This window comes from Terrapene carolina, unplaced genomic scaffold, assembly GCF_002925995.2.
Source record: "Terrapene carolina triunguis isolate 2854851 unplaced genomic scaffold, T_m_triunguis-2.0 Scaffold951, whole genome shotgun sequence".
NCBI lineage: Eukaryota > Metazoa > Chordata > Testudines > Emydidae > Terrapene > Terrapene triunguis.
The window spans coordinates 5,844,903-5,868,871 of NW_020665302.1; the positions used below are offsets into that span (position 1 = coordinate 5,844,903).

At 40.6% G+C, this 23,969-nt stretch overlaps 1 protein-coding gene across 1 annotated transcript in view; it reads right to left on the reverse strand.

Annotated features, from left to right (window-relative positions):
• Positions 1-444: 444 nt before the first annotated feature.
• Positions 445-23,969, reverse strand: part of MED13L (mediator complex subunit 13L) — a 388,191-nt gene continuing 364,666 nt past the window's right edge. Inside the window, exons 26-31 of the mRNA XM_026661254.1 lie at positions 21,277-21,435; positions 19,673-19,849; positions 10,873-11,027; positions 7,568-7,729; positions 4,750-4,862; positions 445-3,315 (exon numbers count right to left, since the gene is read on the reverse strand). Coding sequence (XP_026517039.1) covers positions 3,183-3,315; positions 4,750-4,862; positions 7,568-7,729; positions 10,873-11,027; positions 19,673-19,849; positions 21,277-21,435 — 899 coding nt within the window. The 3' untranslated portion in view covers positions 445-3,182. The remainder of the gene's footprint in view (positions 3,316-4,749; positions 4,863-7,567; positions 7,730-10,872; positions 11,028-19,672; positions 19,850-21,276; positions 21,436-23,969) is intronic.

Consider the following 23,969-nt stretch of genomic DNA (forward strand, 5'->3'; position numbering starts at 1 on the left):
AAGCTCTTGGAATTAAAAGTGCTTTACAAAGAATATCACCAGATTCACAACCCGTAATATTTACAATTTGGTTGTTGTGTTTTCTTTTACACTACTGCCACCTCTAAAAGTAACAATTGTTATACTGAGCTCTTTTTAATATAATTTTTATTTCTTTGCAGTGTGAAGTCATATCACCCTAGGAGGAAGCCTGGAGAAGCTATGGATTTTTAAATGCATTTTAACAGACAAGGTGTGTTAGTTCTAAGTTACCTTCCCTAGGGATTAGATTTGCTCCTGAAGAAATGAATATAACAAAATGAACATAATGGACCTAATTTCTGTGCATGCTGTATAGACAGTATGGTTACATATAAACACAACACCTTTACTCTAGGACTGCTTTGCTAATAATTTAGCAGTAGTCAAAGAATATACTACAGAGAATAAAACTCCACCCAGAAGTTTCAGTAATTCAATAATTTATTCATCTAAAAAAGTGTGTAAAAGTATATAGCTCTCATCCACAAGGTATATATGAATGACATTTAAAATGGAGGTCTTTATTATTATTGTTTCTTCTTTTTATCAAAGTCTTTTTAGTGTACTGTACCAGCGATATACTGTAGATTTAAAATGAACTTCACATTTTTTTTTGTTTTCTTTCAAATTGTTGGCTATATATAAAAGAAGCTCACTGCAAAATGCTCAGAGAAAAAACAAAAACAAAACAAAGAAATTCAGAACTCCCCCGAAATGTACAGCTTTTACATTTAAAAAAGGTTCTGAAATATACATACAAGCATGCTGGACATTCCCCTCCTCCCCCCCACCCGCTCCCTCTAGCTCAAACAACTGTAATAATAATTTTGATTTCAGCATGATTTCCAAAGTTAGAAATTAAGAAAAAAAACTTCTTCACGCTGTAGGAAAGCCAGGGCTTGTACATTTCAGATTAATTCAGTAAAAAACTCACAAGTAAAATAATGCATATTTAAGGGAAATATTATACAGACTTTTTCACACTGAAGTACATAAGATTTTTTCTTTAAAATCTATTGCCATTCATTTATTTTGCACAAAAACATATAAATATGTCAACAACTTCTCTTAACTTAAAAAAAAATTAAATAAAAATGACACCAGATGAAAACTACTCCTTGCTGCCCTTTTTTTATTTTTGCTTAGAACTGGGTTTCTGGGGAAGAAAAGCCCCTGGATAAAAACAGCCCATTTAAAAAAAAAAAAAAAGCCTCAAACAAAACAGTAATTCAAAGTTCAGATGAATCCTGGGAACAGATAACCCCAAAGTGGTAAAAGATTACAAATGTCTACTTTACATTTTTTTCCTCCCCAAGTTAAATTTTTTTATACAAGTTTACAATCTTCATCTTTTTATGCTCTTCAAAAGGCCTTGAGAATTTTCTTTTCTGATTAAGAAAAAATAGTACTGCAATATTTTTAAAGTCAATTTTACACTGTACACATTAGATACAAATGGTTTTGATATCTAATTTTTTTTACCTATACATTGCAAAGAGACACCCCCACATGGGTGGCTTGGAGCAGAGATTGAAATTATCCATTTACAGGTTACTCCTCTGCTTTCACCTTCCCATCACCAAAGCAATTTTTTAATATAATTTGTTTTAAATGTTACATTATCTCAAGAAAAATACTTTTTAAAATCATAGAATTTAATTTTTTTTTAACCAGAACATGAAAGTCTTTTGGAAGAACTTTAAATTTGTAGGATTTTCTCCATAGATAACTAGATCTCGCAGCCTGATCAAAGTGCCCTGACCCCTCACATAAGGCAGTCCATGCCTGCTGCACAGTGCAACAACAAACATTAGAAAATGGAGTTTAAATATAAACCCCTTGAAGCCTGGAATGAAGGAGTCATAAAAATACTTCAATTAGCCATTAACCTTTAAAAATGGCAATCATTTTACTCAACAAAGTAACTTTTCCACCACAGTGGCATAGCTTCAAGTACTAATTTAATGATATAATTTTTAAAAATTATTTCTTTGAAATAATATTCCTATAGTCAGAAAAAATACACCAGATTTGTAACTGATTCAGTGTAAACAAAAAACATACTTTTGGATATGTACATGGACTAGTCTGTCCTGATCTATGGGTGACTCAGGTTTCAATAATAGTTTTCTAACATCATTAAATTCATTGGAAATAGATCTCAGTCATTGCTCTACAATAGATTAACTTACCCCTTTCAATTTGCCTTTATTTTGGGCTTTAAAATGTTTTCCCTCCCCACCCCTCTCTTTTCTTCCATATGGTAGTGTTATCCTTCATTAAACACTGGCCACTTCTTGCTTTAACCAGGCTAAATACAGTTGAATTCTTTAAAACAGAGTATGTTCTTATCAGAAAATGCTGACACTATTAGAGTTCTGAATGTGCTCCCCTTTCGCACATGGTCTTCCTAATTTGTATTTTGATTGTTACTGTTTTTTAGCTCCATTTCTGATTTCTAGGTCAGAAGAGTAAGAGGTATGTAGATAAATAATCCTCCGCTGGAACGGAGCTGGGTCTTTAGGATCATCTACTGTACCTGGTCCTCTATAATTTAAACAACAAAACCTAAAAATAAATAAAATTAAAATATCTCCAGACCATTCACATCTACATGGACAGGAAACAAATGCATGCATTCATCCCAATCCACTCTGACAGGAACTCCAGGTAGACAGAAAACTCCATTATTTATAATAGAATATAACTGGTTCTCCTTTTCTGCAAAATCCCAGCTTACATGTTCAAACAAAATAACCTTTAGGCAACCCAAACCGGTCACTACAAGACTTTACGTGCAGGGCTGGAGTTGCCCTTAATTGTAAATCAGTTCCCCATGCAAAAGGACATCGTCTTCAGATTCTTCCTTTTATTTCATACTGACCAGTAATTACTGGGCCTCTAAGATAACACTGGATTGAGGGTACTGTATATTCACTGTTTCTGGATGGGCCCAGATTTTTGATAGAAGCTGCCAGAGATGTGTCAATGGGTCAATTAGTTTTGAACACTGCAGAAATCACGTGTGCTTATGGAGGAACTGAAGCACAGCACAGGACCTCGGGCCTGGTCTGAAGAGAAGCAAAGTTTTGATTTTTGCAGACTGTGGCACATTTCTCAGGTTGAGGGGGGAATGAGCCAGAGGAACAAGTGCTTTTTTATTAAAGTATATTCATGATGGCGTTGTACAACTGAGTGAGCACCACAAAGTGAACAGGAAGGCAGGAGCTGCGATCCTGAGTGGCAGGGTTACACGTGAGCCAGGACAGTGCATTGTACTGCTCCAAAACAAACCTGTGAGAGAGAGAGAGAGAGAGACTGAGCGATGGCATTGGAAAATTACAGTCCTGCTCTTCATAGACTTTAAGGCCCGAAGGGACCATCATGATCATCTAGTCTGACCTCCTGCACATCACAGGCCACAGAACCTCACCCACCCATTCCTGTAACAGACCCCTGACCGAGTTACTTAAGTTCTCAAATCTTGATTTAAAGACTTCAAGTTATGGAAAATCCACCATTTGCACATGCTGTCTTTTCTAAAACATTTGCTTGGAAAATTTCCAAACCAGCTCTGCAAGTCAGGAAGTTTTGTCAGACAATATCGATTTGCTGGAGCAAAATCTACTGCAGATTCAACAAAATGTTGCTAAAAACCAGGTAGATTTCCATTGGAAATCTGCTACTGTTCCAGGGTTGACTGCTCCGCAGCTGAATCTGGTAGCCCCTGGTAGCCGCTAGGTTGCCAGCTCCAGGGCAGAGAGATTGGCAGCCTGCAGAGCCCTGGCTCGAGCTGGGTCTCTTGGGTCTGGCCAGGCTCCCTGCTGCAGAGCAGGAACTACAGAAGCCCTAAAAATCCCAGTTCCAGCCGGGACTCCAGAGTGAGGGCATGCTAGGGCGTCCAGGCTCCCTGCTTGGAACTGAGTGCCTGTATGCCATCCCACAACTCCAAAGCTCCTTTCTTTGGAGCTGGGAGCCTGGAAGTCCTAGGATGGCATACATGGTGAGCGGCCCCACCATAGGGACTGTCCCAGGGCTGGGGACCCCAAGGTTGTTCCTTAGGAGTCTGGATGCCCTGAGGTTACTGGCCCCTAACAGTCTGTAAGATGGGGCTGCTCTGTTTCTGAAGCTTATTTTTTGATTCACAGAGACATTTTGGCAAATTTGGTTTCATTCTGATGCGGCATGAACCCAACTTTCAAAACCCCCAAATATCTTGCTAATCAAAAACAAGTGTTTTGGCAAGCTCTACTGACTTGTACACAAACCAGATTGGAAGAGAGGCTTGCTTGTTTACTTTCTACTCTATCTTTAGGAGAAGGGAAATTGAGAGAGTGCATTAGCTTCTACTTAAAACACAACCAAAAAACCCACCAACCCTCTTTCTCTGGACAGAAGAATGTATTCCCAACAAAGTCCCTGCCAGCTTGTTGACTGGTGTGGAGAATATGAGAAATGGCCACCATGGTCCTGCTCTTCGCCCCACTCACTTTCAACTAGTGGTGGTAGGACCTGTACTCCAACAAAATTTGCCCATCCCCTCGGGAGGGGTGTAGGGAGGGTGGCTCTCTCATGTGCACCCACAGAGGGCTGAGCATAATGCAGACTGGAACTGTTAAAGCAGGGGAGAGATTCTGAGGTTCAAAGCAATGGATCCCTCAGTGATGGTCAGCAAACTGTTCTCATAGCATTGGAAGGGTGGGGAATGCACAGCCTGGAAGATGTTACCTCAAAACATCTGATGTAGTTTTAGAGTCGAGGGGATGGGGAACCCGTTGAGAGTTCCTGACAGAGAGAAGTTCATCAGTCTGTGCTACGGAGATATGGTGATGCAGTGAGGCCTATGGAAGGAAAGCGACAAACATAGCCATTTGCGTAACAGGTGTGTCAGCAGATTTCACAAGGACCAGCAGCAATATCTTGGAGAATTTTTAAATAAGCAGACCCCGCCCGCTTCCCAGGACAACTTGAAATTTTGGTTAACTAGGTTTAGACTCTAGAGCTGGACATACTGTTTGTTCTCTGCTGAATCCTAGTGTGTCCATATACATTCTGTATCTCTGCAATTTCATTCTCGAATTCCTGTCTGAACTAACCCCCACATGTTTATTACTGGGGGTCAGATGTCTCTGAAAATCACACTGAACTGTGGTCCACAGTCCATAGCCACCATATATGCAAAAAAGCTATTTCAAGCACTGAAAGCCAAACAGATTATGTAATGTGTTAGCAACAGGACTTATCGCACCCAATGCACTAATGAATCTAGCAGCAGAAAGTCTAAACCTACTAAAGGTTTAAGGAAAGAATTCAGAAAGTTTCGGTCTTGTCTGTGCTGTGTTTTTACTGCTGGAACTGAATCTTAATAGTTCTATTACGCATTCTCAAACCTCAAAAACAGAGGTTTAAAATGAGCAAAAAACCTGATCTTTGATCCCCACTTTCATATCTGCTTGGGTTGTGATCTCAAATTTAGCAAGCAAAGCAGAGTTGAGCCAAGCACATACTTAGAAAGAAGGTGTCCCTGGAAAACCAGATGTGCTACAGGAGATGGCTTGATGACTTACTGAGTTGCCCTCTTCCTTTGGTCAGCGCTGAGCCAACATCTCTTGTATAGAACTAAGGGATGTTGTGGTGCTGGAGGTGCCACCTTTCAGCTTATAAATCTAGGTCACTTGTAATTATCCAAGCTTAATCCAAAATCCATTTCCTCAGCCAAGTTTTCCTACAAAGGTACCCTTACTGATGGTACCAACTAACACTCACTTTTCTATATTCAACAACCACTACTACCACTTTAAACCTGTCTTTTCCTGTCAGGGGAAAGAGCGAAAGACTGGTCTTTAATAGTAGAATGATGGACACCAACATAAGAACCTAGGTAGACAGAAAGACCCGTGGTACTTAAAGAAAGAGTTCAAGATATTAAATTGGAAATGGGCAAGCACAACAGGACTGTCTAATTACTCTACATCTTGCTTACTTAATTACTTTGGAATTGTATTTGGGGTACATTATTTTCCTCATTCACAAATGTGTAGTTTTGCACAATGTGGGGTTAAGAAGCTGCTGCATGCCACCCAATAGGTGACTACATTTTTCTAGTAGTTGAAGCAATTCCAGTGTATATCAGTATACGTTTTATAAAGTGCTTTGTGATCCTTTGGAATGGAAAGCATTATATACACTGAAGATGATATTATTACATCTTAAGTAAAGATTTTGTAGGATAACAGAAATATACACTAAAGACACTAATCCCCCCTTCTCCCTGTTCAAGCATGTCTTCTCCTATTTTATTACTCTTATCCCCTCCCTAACATGTTATGTCTATAGAGTATCTGTGTGGTTTTGTAGTGTTTGGTCTTGCAGCTTTGACAAGCTGTAAAATTGTGTAATTACATAGTTCTATTGGATGGTCTAGACAGTATTTGGTCCTGCCATGAGGGCAGGGGACTGGACTCGATGACCTCTTGAGGTCCCTTCCAGTCCTAGAATCTATGAATCTATGATCCTGTGAAGTGTGCGGTATCTGGAAACATATATGAGCTGTAAGTCATTTACCTTTTTGTACTTTTCATTGCCTGTTTTGTTATGAAAATCTACAAAAAGTTAGTCACAGAAAAGAAACTGATTGTATATCTATCCTATTCAGGTTCTTATACTGTGTCCATCACTGTATGTCAATTAGCCCTGGTCTACACTGGGGGGGGGGGGGGGGGAGAGGGAGGGGTCGATCTAAGTTACGCAACTTCGACTTACCGTGGTGTCTTCACCGCGGTGAGTCGACTGTTGCTGCTCCCCCATCGACTCTGCCTGTGACTCTCGCCGAGCTGGAGTACAGGAGTCGACGAGAGCGCGCTCGGGGGGTCGATTTATCGCATCTAGTCTAGACATGATAAATCGATCCCCACTGGATCGATCGCTGCCCGCCAATCCGGAGGGTAGTGAAGACATAACCTTGGGCAAAGTTTCTAGAACTGCTGTTTTGCTTGAGCTCCTCATATTTGGTCTTTGTGCCACAGCTGTAGCATGGCAGAATGAGAACTATGGTTTCCTCTTCCTTAGGATGACTACGCCTTGGGAACTGAAAGCCAGGGCACCTTCCTCTAATATTACTTAATGTGGGGGCGTTTTAGCATTTGGAAATTGTCAGAATCCATTGTGTGCTTGTGCAGACCAATGCAGTAGGAAAGCAGGCAGCTAGCACACACCAAATCCCAGCATAGAGGGCAGGGCTTTGGAGCGGAGCTGGAGTGGAGCCAGAGCACAGCTCCAAAGCCCTGATAGAGAAACTCAAGGTTGAGGCTCCCTCTAAGTGGGGGAAGGGATGCTCAAGTGACTGCAGATGGAGGCAAGGACCTGAGGGGGAAAAGGAAGCGTAAATGGGAATGCAGCAGCCAACTGATTACATTGAAACTCAAAACATAACTCTAGTTTTAAATATAATCAGTTGACACCCCTGAAAGGCAGTACTTTCCAGAAAAACTGTGGGTGTCTGTTTCCCTGCCATTACCCCCCTCTAGGGACAGGATACTAGACAAACCTTGAGGAAGAGGGGACACTGGTTTTGTGCCTGTGGACAGGATGACCAGAACCACTGTGGAAGATTCTCAGCTTTGGCCGTGGATACAAAGTATCCTAGAGCAAGAGGCTGTTGCTTCAGCTCTTCAGGGGCTTCTCTGGAAAGAAGACGCTCTCCTTGGCTCTAGAGGGGAAAAAGAAAAAGAAAAGCATCAGCAGCATGAAAATCAATCAGTTCATTCCTTGTTTCACTGTCCCTACTCCTTTGTTTACACACCCCTCAATTCTGAATCCTGTTTGACTTGTTGCCAGCTATCATGGTAATCTCAGACTGTGCAACACATTCCCTCTAGCTAGTCACAGAGCTTTTCAAACCACACTATTTAGCCCTAATCTCAGGTAGTGGGGTTCTCCAGATTAATAATCCAGGAGCACCTCAGATCCCTAAAGAACAATAGAACATGACAGATTGGAGAGAGTCTGTTCCAGGGCCTAATGGCATGAAATTAAGGCTCTATGCAGGGAAACGGGATTTGATCCTGGAGGGAATTGTCCTCTCTAGGCTGGCAGAAGATGGGTCGTTCCAAAGGAAAGAATAGCTGTTTGCAGGCATTTGGAGGATTTGTAGAGCAGCAGTGGCTGGAGAAACTGTATGGTTTCTATGTTTCCCAAATTTCATGAGCTTTCTAAAGCCGATAAGAGGAGTGATGTGTGTTCTGCTCAAGAGAGGTTAATTTCATATTTTAAACTGTAACTGCATTTTTAGGGGTACATTTGTTTTTAGTAAATGTTCTTTCCCATCTTTTTATTCCTTTAATAGATTCAAACATAGTGACCTGGAAAGTTTGAAAATATTCTAGACTGAAGATATTCAGAAGAACCTGGATTGGCAATCCATTTAATCCATCCACTTTTTGATTCAGTGGGGAAAAAACACCCATCTGATCCCACTACACCCAAATTGGTTTCATCATGAAACCTTCCAGGGCTAGTCCTTGAAGCAGCTCTTTCTCCATCAGTAATATCTTAATCAGGCATCCAAGGAAGTTAAATAGCCCATACAGTGGTTATGCTTGGAAAGGGCTGCAGCTCGCCTGGCTGCAGGCACTTGGAAAATCCAACAGCAGACCTTGAGCAATCAGGGCTCACACTGGTAAACGACAACAATCAATTACAGATTACATGGATGAAGGCTTGACCTTCCCTGACCCAGAAGGTAATGATCACACGCTGCTGCTTTTTTAAAAACAAAAATTACACCTCAATTACCAGGCCCTTGTTAATGGTTAAACTGAATTACTACAACAGGTTTACCCAGAAAAGACCTGTCCAGGTCTCCAAGCTCTTTGGTCAATAACCTTTTTGTGCTGCTTTTAAGCCAGTTGGATTAAGTTTTCATTGAGAGTCAATTGTATAAAGCAATTCTTTAAAAAATGCAAAAAAATGATAATAGAGACTGAACAACTCAGTAAGTCAGAGAGAGAAACGTGTTAACTGATGCTCAGTGGTGGGAATGGATGGCTCAAGGGTTTGGTAATAGAATATGGAGTTTTTCATCTTTAGGGTTGCCAGTTTGAAAACAACTTATGGAGTGTAATTTATAACTACTTGATGGCCTTTGGGAAGTGAGCTGAATTATTAGTGTCTAATGGACATATGTCCAGATCACAGAACACACACCCCACAATTGACCTTCTTCTTCAAAGTCTCAGCAAGATAGTCCCTTAAGGTGACAGTTGAGGCACATTGGCTGCAGGGCAATGTGGCAAGCTTACACTACTGCTGTGCCTGTCTGTGACTAAATAAAGGACTTTATTCTTCAGAGCTGTTACCCTGGCACAGTTCCCCAGCTTGAAAAATCACTGAGTTTTGTGTGGCGAGAGAGTTTTTAATAAAATAAACTATTCATTGTTTGAGCATAGTGCTGTTGTGTCACTGCAGTTAAGATCTAAGGACCATGTTTCAGACTTCAAATCATACCAGATTTATAGTTTCACTGTTTAAAAATAAAAAAAATGTACCGCCAGTAGCTGGGAAATTTACACATTGCCTAGTTATAAAATATATATAGTGGGTTACAAAAGCCACAGCAAATTCATCCCCATTATCTTAGAGTTATTTATAGATAAAGTAAAATCCAATCTCTGATTTTTTAAAATAATTGTTGTGAAGCATGTTTCTGTATATTTCAGCTTTAACTTCAACACTTCCCTAATAAAAGCCTCCCTGCTACCACATTATAAATGCAGTGCCTGCAGTTTTTGCATGTTTGTCATGGAAAGGATTATGATGGGCATAAATAAACGCACCATGAAGTCTCTTATACAACGAAAGAATGTGTATGTGTAAGACAACCCTGCCAAACTTGCTTCAAAATTATGCTAAATTTGATTCAACAATCAACAATTCTTTCTCAAATTAACAAAATTTGCATTTTAAATAACCACTGATGCTGGAACCAGCTTTTCAAATCCACTTTAAACAGAAATAACTTATAAGGAGCATGCACCCAGGGCTAATTTTTTTCAGAGAAAACAAAATTTGCATAAAACTCAAGCACCTGCAGAGCTTAAGTTCTGACACTGGGTTTTATCGTGAGGAAAAATAGTCCACTCAAACACCAATTCCTTTTTCTGGAAAATCATTTATGAAGACTTCAAAACTAGGCCGATATCTAATCCAACTCTTTGATGCCAGAAGCAGGAACTTGTTTTCTCTTGCCACAGAGTGCAGGACAAGAGGCAATGGGTTCAAACTACATCATAGCAGATTTAGATTAAATCTAAGAACAATAGGACAATGGAACAGACTGCCCTAGGGAGTTTGTGGAAGATCCTTCACTGGAGGTTTTCAAAAGGGGGATAGCTGGATAGCTGTCTGCCTTGGGTGGTTTAGACACAGCAAATCCTGCATCTTGGCAGGGGGTTAGACTAGATCACCCTGGCAGTCCCTTCTAACCTTATGCATTGTGCCAAATCATCATAGTCTTTGGTTTTCATGAATACAGATGGACATCCATTCAAGGATGTAGAATATGGCTCTGGCACAAGAAACAAAAGCTCCTATCCAAATCAAGTTCCACAATGACAATTAGCTATCACTAACTTTGGAGTGGGTGATATAAATAAAGGTGTAATTGGAGCACCTTTCATCTTCTCTGATAGTATCTAGCTAACATCTTCAACTTTTTACTTACTGTTAACTTCAAGGCTTCTTCCTCCATTAACTTCTGTCTGCAGTCAGCTGGTTAATTTTTAGAAACTATAGAAAAAGCTTTGTTGGAGGATTACTTAATATGTATGTGTCTTGAGCATTAGAGATCCTTACCCTACTGTGCTGAAAGTGAGATCCCACGCCAATCCCAGAAGGGGAACCAGGGGAAGGAACTGGAGAGGAATTTGGAGAAGAGTGGAGATTCCCTGTGATTAAAATTCCAATGTCATTGTCCATGTCATCTGGGAATGGGAGGTCAAACATGTCATCTGAAAGAAAGAGAGAGAAAAAGATAAATCCCTTGTCTAGCCTGTGGTACAGTTACAATAAATAAAGTCCTGCTCACTGAGCTACTGTACATTAGACACCAATTCCTTTTCCAGGATGCTCCTATTGCGACAACCTTGATCTGTACACTGAAAAAGCTGCTGAAGGCAAGCAGTAAATCTATTATTTTATCCCACTTAGTCAGCACTTCTGACCCCAGCAGCAGATTTAAAAACAAAAATAAGGTTGACAGATTGGCTGACATCTCTGACAATCCTGCATTTTAGAGATGGTCATATACTGAACAAAAGATTTTCATGTCAAATCGGCTTGCTAGCAATCCAAATGGAAGTAGTTGTTAGGTTAGACTGAATTAATTCTCACAGCAGTTGGTCATAGCTGCTCTCAGCAATCTAATTGTCAACAAAATATTTGAAATGCATTAAAAACTAAAATGTATTTACGTTAGCCTTCAGCAGGTGCTGTACTTTAAGCTTTTAGTGCTACAGGTCAGATTCTGGCAGCCTTACTCACATCATCTTATTCTGTGAGTAGTCTCACTGATTTCAAGAGAACTGCTCAGAGAGTAAAGTACTACTCAATGTAAGGATAGCAGAATCTGGCCTATAGTGAAATACAAGGTTAGAAATTAATTTCATAATTACTTCAAAATACTGCACATTATTTTGCTAAGGCTCTGATTTTTATATTAAACTTTCATTTTCCCATTGGCCCAAAAATGAAAACAAAGCCTGATGAATTTGCCATTTTATCTCATGAAAACTAAATCATCAATTCATATCATTACTGTACCCTGGATTATACTAAATAATATCTGTGTGAGCCCAATGGAGGCCTGGAATATAGGATAGCTTAGAACACAGGTTCTCATACTGTGGTTCAGAAAGAGCTGGGACCTTGATTCTGACTGCTTCTACAGTCATCCATGGTTTTATTTTTTGTTTTTAAAAAGCATCAACTTATGTTAAAGCAACTGAAAATGTGGAGAAGCTATGCTAGCTGACTCAAGGGAGGATACAGGTTTTCCCCTCTGTACCTGGAGCAGCTAGAGAAGCCAGAGCTGAGTCAGAAGTTGCCAGTGATAGATCTTTCTTATCATTACGCCCCCCGTCCCTCCGTACACACCTCCGAAAAGCATGACTTAGTGCAACAGACAGTTAAAATACTTAAATACTTCCATAATACTTTGCCATTTATGCATTTGCTGTAGGTACCTAAGGACTGTGGCTAGACAGCAAATGGAATGAGGTGACCCATATAATCATAAAGAGGAAGGGAGCTGGTCCATGAAACGTACTCTTAAAATGTGGTCCAAGCTATGAAAACTAACAAATGCCAAGCTTAGAGGATTTTAGAATTGGTTGGAAAAAAGAGGTCAACATTTTTGTGGAAAATATATCCCTTTTTTAATCAAAAATTTTCAACCAGCTCTAGAGGGTTTGCATTGGTATATACACCCTTTCACCTGCAAGTCAATGGTTTGAATAGGTTGTGACCAAAAATTGTTATATTATGTTGGTTCAGTGGCTTAAATGTCCTCAACCCTTTGAAAACCCCCCCACATGGGAAAGGAAGGCACTAATAGCCTCTAAATAAACTTGAATGGAACTCAGGGAAAGTCTTGACTTCTTCAAGTCTAACAGGTAATCCAGAACAACTGAGAGGGAAGAATGGACAGGTGACAACGGTCACTGGATACACTAATATTGAAATCTCTTCCATTTTTGCAGGTAAGTCTTCGTAGTTGAGTCTTTTCTGCTGTTTAATAAAACCTACTGCGCCTCTCTCAAACAAGAGACTTCTACCCTTGAGAACCATCAGGGAACCAAGCCTTGAGCCATAAAATGTTCAAATCAGGGTGAAGAACCAGACCAACTCAACTCCTCAGTTAGCAAGTGGGAAATAATTGGAAGCTGTAAGGATGGGTCAGAAGTGAGGTGAATCAGCGAAGGAAACCAAACTTGTCTTGGCCAAGTTGGTACAATTAGAATAACCTTGGCTCTGTTTTTCTTGATCTTGTTTAGTACTTTGAATATCAATGGTATCAGGTGACAAGCATAAAGGAGGAAGGCTTCCCTCATGGATTGATGGCTTATGCATCCTTTAAAGCAAAGTTTCTTGCACTTTCTCCCACTAATTGAGTGAGTGCAGAACTTGATAAGGAAAGGACACCAATTTGTCAAGACTCAGTTTGTTTGGACTGTAGACAGTTCTCAGCTTTGGAAGCAGTGTAGGTGCAGCCTGGTGTGTAGTGTGGCAAAAATGCAAGCTGCCATAGGACCCATAAGTTGAAGAAAACTTTTGACCACTGTTTGTGGGCTTTGTTGAACACTGGAAATCAGATTTGTCAGTACTGTAAATCCGACAGTAGGTAACCCCTGTATGTTATGGCATTCAGAGATGCCCATATAAACGGTATATACTGAACTGCTGTCAAAGTGGACTTTTCCACGTTGAGATGGAGTCCTAACCTGTTGAATAGGGTCATAGATTTCCTTACTGTGGAGCCAACTTCACTGCATGATTGGCCTCTGAGGAGCCAACTGTTGAGTTAAGGGAACACCATTATTCCACACAAACATAGGTGAGCAGCCCCACTGCCAGGATCTTCAAAAAGACCCTGGTGGATGAATTAACCAAATGGGAGCACCCGATACTGGAAGTGATTCTGGCTGACCATGAAGCAGAGGAATCTTTTGTGAGATGGATGCACCACAAGGTGAAAATAGGCACTGCTAAGAGCTGAACCTCTGTGATGATCATCTAAAATTGTTCCCCATTTTCTAGAGGGAGATGTTCAATAAACAAATTAAATTTGCTATAGTTTGTGTGATTATACTGAGTAATCAGAGCTTGATAATTAGTGGTCCTAAACTGTAACATCGTGAATGAGTAGCTCTTGTGACCAAAGAGATCTAGGCATTTTTGGCCCTTATCATGTGGCATTCTGTTTAGGCAATGCAATGGTCAATGCAATGTACCTCTCTACAGACATGCATGCCTAAACTTAATCTTCCAGTTTGTCCTGGATCTACTCTAGAACACCCAACAGATGTTGCACTTAGTTGGGATATGCATGTCTCCCAAACAATAAATACAAGAAAGACCATCACTGGCCAGGACAGATTCCTGCCAATGTTTGAATCCCAGGGAAACAGGTTTACCCTGGGTAAATAACTATTGAGAGGAGGACCCCTTCAAAAATGGGGCATGGGAGGGTTGTCTAAGGAAACGAACCCTCTAGAAAACATAAATAAAAAGAAAAATTCTAAATAGAGATTAAACTAAAAGTAATACTACACCTAAAACTAAACAAACCAAGAAGTTATTCCTAGAGCAATCTGAAAGTGGGGACTGCAGTACACTCTGCCTCAGACCGAGGCAGTTGACGGTAGTTTGTCCACATTGCTCTCTATGCCTCTGTACAAAGCACGAGGATGGCTAAGAGCACGTGTGTGGACCGAAGTAGAACATTAACTTTTTTGGAAAACTGTTACTACTACTAATGTTACTGTTATTCCTAATTCTTGGGACCACCTTGTCAACCTGCACCTGGTATTGTCAAGACAGGTAATCCATAAGGACGGGAAAAGTCCCTGATTAATGAGCCATATTAAAGATATTCTCTGGAGCACATAGTTGGGTGGAGCTCTGCCAGGCCAGGTTTGCTTGCTCTGTAGAAACTTCTGTGGATTATGGGTTCTAAATTGGTTTTGCTTAAAATCCTATGACAAATGGCAATCTGTCTCTTGTTTTAAATAATAATTACTGGTTGTTTGCTAAACTCAGTTGAGCCTGTGTGTTCTTCTGCTCTGTCTACTTTTAAAGGGAAGTGCTAATAATACTTAAAGGTCTTACAGAGACTGAAACATTAGTTTTGCTTACAGGTCTCAAAACAGGATTGACTTATTTTAATTCAGTTTGTTTATGTTAATATGTGGGAAGTGACTAAAAAGATAATAGAGCGAAAACAAGTTAACTCCGTACAAAAAGTACATTCTCATTGCTCAGTCATTTGAAACACAAGTTATGAGGCCCAGGCTTGTTCAGATGATGGAAAGTTACCAGTTTAAAACACAGAGCAAAATGTTACTTTCAATGTGGCAATATATTTTCACAATATTTTTCTTACCCAGATTTTGCAGGGAGCAGAGACATTGACAAACATAATGACGATCATTACTACACGCTTAAAACTTCCACTAAAATACTCTGTTGGGGGGGGGGGGGGTGTCAGGGAGAACAGTGGAAGCCAAAATAAAGATTAATTAGAAGAACAGCCAGTTTTGTTTTAAACCACAGTGTAATAGCACACATTTCTAGGTAGCTTAAGTTTGCTTAATAGTATACAATTAATAGCAAGGATATAACTTGCTAAACTCCATTTCTAAACTTGTGGTGGCCGAATAGACTGATTCCATTTGATTTGAATGTAATGGATTTAATTGCAAAGGGGAGACTTTTTGTCTTGAACTACTTAAAGTAATTTCAAGCTGGGTTGCTAAGTGTGTTTAAACCTACACGGGCTGGTTGTTTTCCTTCATCTTCTGAAGAGAGCAATGGATGGCTAAAGCACTGAATTAACCTAGTTTATTAACTTCCTTCCTACAACCCTACTGCACAAAACAGAACTAACGCCATGCTCTGTTTAGCCTCCAAAGCACAAATGAGATGGCTAATAGCTTAGGAGGCAGTTTAATTATTAAACACAGAACAGAGTTAAGAAAATTAAATTTAACACCATTTTGGAAAACGCCAGTCCTTGTACATGATTCTAATTAGCATCTGAAGCACTAAAATCCCGGTTAATGCAGGTTAAATATTTGTACACACTGCATTCAGTCAGGATTCTAGGGCCTTGAAAGGACAGCTGCGTATGTATTAAGAATAGTTTCCCCCTTGTGAGGCCCACTGAAATTCCAGGAGGAACAGATCAAAGACTCTTTCATTAAAAATAGATCCCCCCCCACACTTCATACTGCAACTTCCCTCTTGAAGCATTTTATTTTATATTTTTGTAACTACCACTTTAAATTGTTTTAATGCAATTTTTAAAGACCCTTTGCAAAATAATAAACTAGAAAAACCATATTTGATAAAAGTATTAAATAACATCAATCCTACTGATTAAGCTTATACAGTTAATTGTATAAAAGACTACACCTGCTAGACCAACAGCCTAGCCTAACCTATACAAGATTGTATTTTTTGAAACAAGATCATTCCATGCAACTTTATATACATGGCTGTTGCTTAAATAACGGGATCTTCCAATTAAAAGAATGGCCTGATCAATTCAATAGACACATGTAACTAACATATGTAAAGTATCAGAGGGGTAGCCGTGTTCGTCTGGATCTGTAAAAAGCAACAAAGAGTCCTATGGCACCTTATAGACTAACAGGTATTCACCCACGAAAGCTTATGCTCCAATACATCTGTTAGTCTATAAGGTGCCACAGGACTCTTTGTTGCTTTTAACATATGTAACTAGTCACAATAGGAAAGAACATACTGCTGATACACAGCTCTCTGGATTCTTTTTTCATCCCCATGTACTGAACGTTCTACTGGTGCTGAGCAACCTGATTTTCTACAGTCAGACTAATTTATAAAGCATGCTGTTCATTTGCTTCCAAACAAGTCAGCAGAGGATGTGATTGTTGGTCAGGATACCTAAAAAGGCTAGTCAGAATCCCTAGTACACTGTTCTCCCACCCACAATGAGTTACTGCCACTAAAAGTCAATGACAATTAGTCGTAAAAAGTCTTGGAAGAATTCATTTTTTAAATTATATTTCAATAGATAAAAACTGAAAAATGCTTAAAATCGATTTATTAACTGAAATGTTCATAGTTGTGAAAAATTATGGATCAATTTAAATTTTCACTTGTAGGAAATTATGGGTAAGACGGATTAGACAATATCTTTTATTAGTCCTGACCTGAAGAAGACCTCTGTGTAGGCTCAAAAGCTTGTCTGACTCATCAACAGAAGTTGGTCCAATAAGAGGAAGTTACTCACCTTGTGCAGTAACAATGGTTCTTCGAGATGTGTGTCCCTATGGGTGCACCACTGTAAGTGTATCTGTGCCCCTGCGCCTCCAATCAGAGGTTTTTAGTAGCAGGGTCCCTTGAGCCTGCACATGTGCTCTCCCTCCCTCGTGGTCTGCCTTGAGGCTATCTAGCACTGCACAGGCGAACCTCCCCCGCAGTTCCTTCTCTACCGCAGAACCCTATGGAGGGGAGGAAGGCATGTTGTGGAGCACGCATAGGAACACCTCTTGGAGGTGAGTAACTTCCTCTTCTTCTTCGAGGGGTGTTTCTACCGGTGCTCCACTGGAGGTGACTCCTGAGCAGTACCCACCACTGGAGGCTGGGACTTCGGACTGGAGTCTGTTACTACAGCAAGTACTGTGGAGTTGAAGATGGCTGAATTTCCAGTGATCACATAATGTTCTGCAGATTTCCAAGACAGGGTCATTTTTAAGAAATGTGACTGAGGTAGAAATTGACCTCATGGAGTGCGTACAGACTCTGGACAAAGGCAGCAGGTTGCGCCCTTGATAAGTGATTAATGCAGCACAGACCCATTTGGATAGTGTTTGAGCCAATATTGCGCAGCGTTTGGATCCTTCCTCGCGCAAAAGGAAGAGTTCAGGGGACTTCCTGAAGTCCTTAGTCCTGTCCAAGTAGAATGATAGTGCTCTTCTACTTCTTGCATATGCAGAATTGCCTCACTGATGTCACGATGGGGGTTTGGGGAAAAAAACAGGAAGTTGGATCTGTTGATTTATATGCAAAGTGGAGGCAACTTTAGGGAGAAACGTGGGATGCGGTCTCAGAGTTACTTTGTTTTTAAAAAAGACCGTGCATGGTGGGTGTGCCATCAGGGTTGCTAGTTCTCCTATGCAGCTAGCTAAAATGATAGCAATTAGAAATGCTTTCTTCATGGACAGGTGTAAGAAAGAGCAAGTTGCCATGGACTCAAAGGGAGGTCTAATCAAAGCCATTTTTACTTCATCTCAATTTTCTCACTGACGTTTCTCCTTTTCTGTCTGCTTTCAGTAGACTCCGCTATTAAATGCCAAATTCCAAAGCCATGTTTCCAGTTGTGTAGAATTTTTACTGCATCACCATGAGCTTTCTGAACTAAATGCCACTTCAGATAGTCCAGTTTCCATTCATTCTATTTTTTACTAATTGTAAACGCCCTCTTTGCTTTAGCTTCAATACAGCATTTACACATGACCCCAATACTGACTGAATACAGAAAAATGTTTTCCAGTTTCAAGAGACCCCTGGCCTAGGACATTGGTTGTTTCAGTTTCCACCATCTCCAAAAGCTAATTGTCTTTAAATGTTGAACTACATTTTTTCTGCGCTGCTGTTGGCACCTGTACTCCCAATTTATGCTTGGAGATGGCACTGAACAAGGAACCTGTCACACCCTAAACTGTTTGCAACGGACACAGCAAAGCACTGCATGCAATACCTGTCTGGAAAAATGAAATTGTTTAACTACTTTATTAAAAAGGAGCTCATAGTCCTCGACTAATACCAGCAAATTCAGTTCTGGGGCTTCTTTTGTACAACAGACTGATTGTGTCAAACTCTTGTAGACATTTTCTAATCTATGTTTGAGCTGTGCCCATCTTATCAAGTTCTCCCAGCCAGCAGCTTATGAAACTTTAAATTGAAAAGGATAAGATATTTTTAAAGTGACATTTCAGTAATAAATACATATATGGGGGAACAGGAATACAAACTGAGAGTCCATTTACTTTCAAATATTAGAGTTAAAAATTACACAACAGTTAGAAACCCAGGAAAAGCAGGAGCCCCACGCCTTTCCTCCAGGAGCTCCTGTACCCACCCCCTCCCAGGAGCCTCACGTCGAAAGGGAGCTGTCCCCATTCTGTTCCTTACCATCCATCCCTGCTGGCTTGAGGCTTCCCCTTGGGAGAAGGGATTTTAGGGTCTGCCTCACATCCAGCCCCACCCCATGGGGTTCTTAGGAGGGAGCTACCGTCACAGCTGAGAGTGTGAAGGTACGCACGGACTGCACATCCCTGTCCCAGTGGTGGCAGCACAGGTTCCCCCTCCCCCTGTAGGGCAGCTCCCTGCCAGGCTGGACAAAACAGCTCAGCTTGCCCGGCTAGGCAGAGTGGGATGCAGGTGCCAGCTACTAGAGATGCGCTGTCAATAAGAGACAGCTATGCAGTCACACAGCTTAAAGGGAACATTGGTTGACATTCACAAATTAAAGCCTTCTAACTATTAAAACACAAATTATTAACATCACATGTCAACATATACAAAGTAAATATCCTTAAATCAAACTCTAATAAATTCTCAAGCAGCATTTTTCTGACTTTGCCTATCTCTAGATTTCAATTACTACTGATGGAAATATTTTTTGTGTACCATTAAATTGATGTTTACCGACTTCTAATGATAAAAATGGAACCTTTACGAAGCCTACTTGGAATCTGCGAGGGGAGAATCAGACCCTTCAGAGTTTTGGTGCTCTCTAGCACCGGCCTGCTCTAGAGTAGTATCATCTGTAAGGCACAGTGCAGACAGGGATACTTTACCCACCACACTATCTCCAGAGTTAACTTACCATTGTTGGGGCTAAATCCATCCTCATTGGGATAATTTGCTGGAGCTACCTGGATGGTTGCAGAGGTTGGAAATACCAGGATGTGCGTACAAGAGGCATCCTGAGGGGTATTAAGTTGAGATGACTGCAGATTCAGTGCAGTACTGCGGCCAAACACGGATCCCATAGTGACAGCATCTTTCAGGACAGAAACAAAGGCAGAATCATGAATCCTCAGTCTTGATGTCTGGGTAATATCTTCAATCTACATGTTGTATATTTGTGTTTAGTCCAATGAAATTACTAGACATGTAATCTGGAATGGCATGCTAATAAAAATGTTTTCTGAGGTTTCTTGCTTTAAGTCTAAAAGCCTTTTTATTGGTAAAGCCTGATAAATTTAAGGTCACAACACTATGTGTACAAATGGAACTTCTAGCCACCTGATCTCTCATACTGCAGCCCTCTCTATCTTTCCTTCTGTCATCTCATGCTGCTCCTTAGTCCATCCCACACTTAAAAGTAGCACAAAACTGACAGAAGAGAATGGAAAGGTTTAAAAATGTGTATATATAAAAAAAACTCACCACAAAAAAACCCCAACCAACCAATCAAAAACAAAACCCACCAGATTTTAAAGCAAGGCATTTATTGCCCAAAATACCTGTGAATTTTTGTTTGTTGAAAAGTGGAAGACTTATTTATAATCCATAATGCTAATCAAAATCTGACCTAGCCTAAGAACTGAACAGTGATTGTAAATATATATATAAAAAAAAATTCCTCAAATTCACAGAAAGCAACATAAAATGTAGCACTCCCCAAGATGAAGGAGTATAAATTCAAGCACAAAAAAGCCAACAAAAAGGAACAACAAATAACTACAATTCAAACAAATACAACAAATGAGAAACAGAGGAGGAGGAGGAAGAAACATATTTGTAAAATTAAACAATCCAGGTAATCTTAAAGCCAGAAAATTGTTCCATGATATACTCAACAGCATTTCTTGCTTGTCACAGTAACTTCCACTACCTACTGAGGAGCCTCATGAACCTAACTTTAATTTGGTTCTCCCTTGTGGATTTCTGTACATAACAGGGCCCCTTCAAGAACTAATGGATATTACGGGGGCCATGGTTTTAGCCTCACTTTCAACGTGAGTCACAATTCCAATCTTCCCCTCCACCATCCCATCCTCCCCACAAAGACACACACAAACACACTTTTTGATCCTTCACACAGAAGAGTTCCCACAGCAGGAGTTTTTGCAGCCCTCTTTGCATCAGGGCCCATAGAATAGTGATATATTTATTCAAGCTGAATATATGAAACCAATCTTCCTCCAGGGCATGACTTTCCAAATAAAGCTGCTAGGAGAACCCATCAGCTTGATAGGCCATAAAGAAATCTCCTTCCTGGAAGTAAACTCCCCCAGCACCTCAATTCCAAGTACTACTATAGTCCACAGTTCTGTCCCAAATTATACCTTTTCTTGCTCTTCTTTCATTCATCTATCCTAGTGAGGTCTCACTGTTGTGACCAGAAACCACCCAGCTTGATGCACTTCCAGTGTGGACGTTGGGCCAAGGAAAAGTTTTAGTAACATGCATTTCTGTATTTACCTGGCATCACTACAAAGGACCCCTGGGGCTCCATGGCAACCAAGCAGGCACTGAGGATAGAAGGAGAGTCTGCTGTTGAGATCCCACACATGCGGCACACTTCCTTCAGCTGTTTGCTGATTGTCTGCAGGGAACACTCCCCAAGGAGGATACTCCAGTCTGAAATGCAGTTAGTTTCAAGAGAATGTAACAAATCTCAGGAAATATCTCAGTAATGTTATTTCTACCTTCTATAATATGGTGGTGTTTGGCTGAAAATAAATATTAACAACACTTTGTGCTTCTATGGCATCTTCCATCTGGAGATCTCAAACATTAATAAATTAAGCCTCAAAACATCCCTTTGAGGTAGAGAAGTACAATCCCTATCTTACAGATGGAGATAGGCACAGAGAGACTGTGAACTTGAGCAAGTCACTTAAAATGATTCTGTGTTAAAAAGTTGGGATAAAGCCACATTCTATTGTTTCTTCTGCTTTAACCACTGGAATCTCTTTCCTTCTATTGGTAATGAAAAGCAGTCCAGGAGATACGAACAGGGAATGAAACTGTTACTGTAAAGTACATTCTGTTTGTTAGATGGCAAATATTGTTTTCTGGTTCAGGAGGTGTTGCTTCACTCAGAATGTCTTCCAGTAACAGTTCAGGCAATATTAGTTTTGCATTGGATCTCTTAATCATTTCTTACACAGCCATTCAAGTCAAATACGCTATCCCAAGAAGATCCACTGTATCTGAGTGGTGGTGGTGGCAACAGTTGATGGTATTCCTTAACTATTAGTGTGGGATTCAAAAATCCTCTTCCCTTAACTGTAATCTAAACCTCAGCTATTACCCCCTACATCGCGCTGAAGATCAGTTGCTCAGTAAACATGAGAGTTTGCTCCTATTTCACAGGTCCTTGGCCACACACATTCTATCACTCACACGCAAAGTGGTTTGCCCTAACATTTGAATGTTGTGAAAGATGGTAATGTTCAGAAGAAATGTCCTTATAAAAGGAACCTGATTTATAATTACAAATGGGATCAGAGCTCTGGATCCAAATGACACTTTCTGAACTCCTTCTAATGTGAATCATTCAAACAAACAGACACTATTTTTCCTCTTAATTTTTAGCAATAAGACACTCTAGGTAGTGCATAACTGAGAGATTACTGAAATTGGAAATGCTGAAACACTTGGCCTTTGGCCTCTTACTTCACAATGCACCCAGAGCATGCAATAATCCCCCAGAAATGCACTGCCTGCCACGTCCTATTACTTTAATGTCACTCCAGCGTGAGCATTCTTTACATGAGATCATCTCTCAGTTGAACTGTTCCTTTTTCTACAGAGGAAGTAGAAATACAATTATTTTCATCTGACTAACATGCTGCAAACTGGAGTGCTGGGTCAACATGAATTCCACATGCACAAGACCAGAAAATACCATAGAGCTACAATTAAAAAGAAAGAAAGAGCTGTGAAGGTGAATATTTCTTCAAAGGAGCACTCAGATGCACTATAAAACAGTGGCTGAGGATCTCCTCTGATAGAACAAAAGCAGTTCAAGACTCTGAGGTCAATCTTCTGAAAATAGCCACCAGGAACCCCAACTAAGCAGACAGACTCATAGGCCTTGGCTACACTTGGGGATTCACAGCGCTGCCGAGGGGAGTAGCTTGCAGCGCTGCGAGCGAGCGTGCAGCGCTGCAGGCGCTGAATACACTGGCGCTTTACAGCGCTGCGCTCGGGGGGGGGGCGTTTTCACACCCCTGAGTGCAGCAAGTTGCAGCGCTGTACAGCGCCAGTGTAGCCAAGGCCATAGTAGAGCCAGGGGAAAGGATCTGCTGATTTTAAATTAAATTGTCAATCTCTGTTCCCCTTCACACTCTCCACTTTAACTGACAGCCCTGTGATTGGCACCTCATTCCCCAACCAAGAGAGAGATAACTGCTTCTTCCTAAAGCCAATTTATGCTCCTCCTTTGTGTGTGCTAGCTGAATTGAAGGTAGTGTGATTTCTGCTTCTTTTCCTACACTGACTGAAGCATCTCAGGCTAGCCTGTGTGCTGGTATAGAAAAATGACACACGCTGCTCATCTGATTTATTTTAATTAGCTCCAAACCCATGAATCTGGCATTGCTTTGAATAAGTCACAGCACCACCTTAGGTGATTAATGTAAGAGGAGAATGCACAATGTTTTAAATAAGATCTTTATCCTCCAGCCTAGATTACCTTTCACGCTCCAATTCAAACAACAAAACGCACTAAATGTCTTACCTATATCCCAATCCCAGCCCTAAGATTCGCTCAATTTTTCACTGTGGAATCATTCACCCAGACCTGCACAAGAGCCACCATCCTTCTGGCTGAAGATAGGAGGAACTCCTTTCAGGGCCTATGCGTGCTGATCTTTAAATTAGGAGGGATCGTTCCCTGAGTGAAGCCAGGCACTCCTCTTCCAATCTATGTACTAACTGCTTAACTCCAGCCACTGTTGGGTCAAGTGATGAGATGTCTTATACTACCTCAAGAAACGGAACTGAGGTCAACTACATGGCAGCACCAGAGTGCCACCATATTGCTAGACTCAAAATCTTGCTTGTACGACTGTTTCTGGTAATCATTGTTTGAGTGTTGTAGACATGCAAGTAGAAACTTATTTCAGTGTAAGCACAAGCTGATTGCAGCTTTACTGTATGGGACA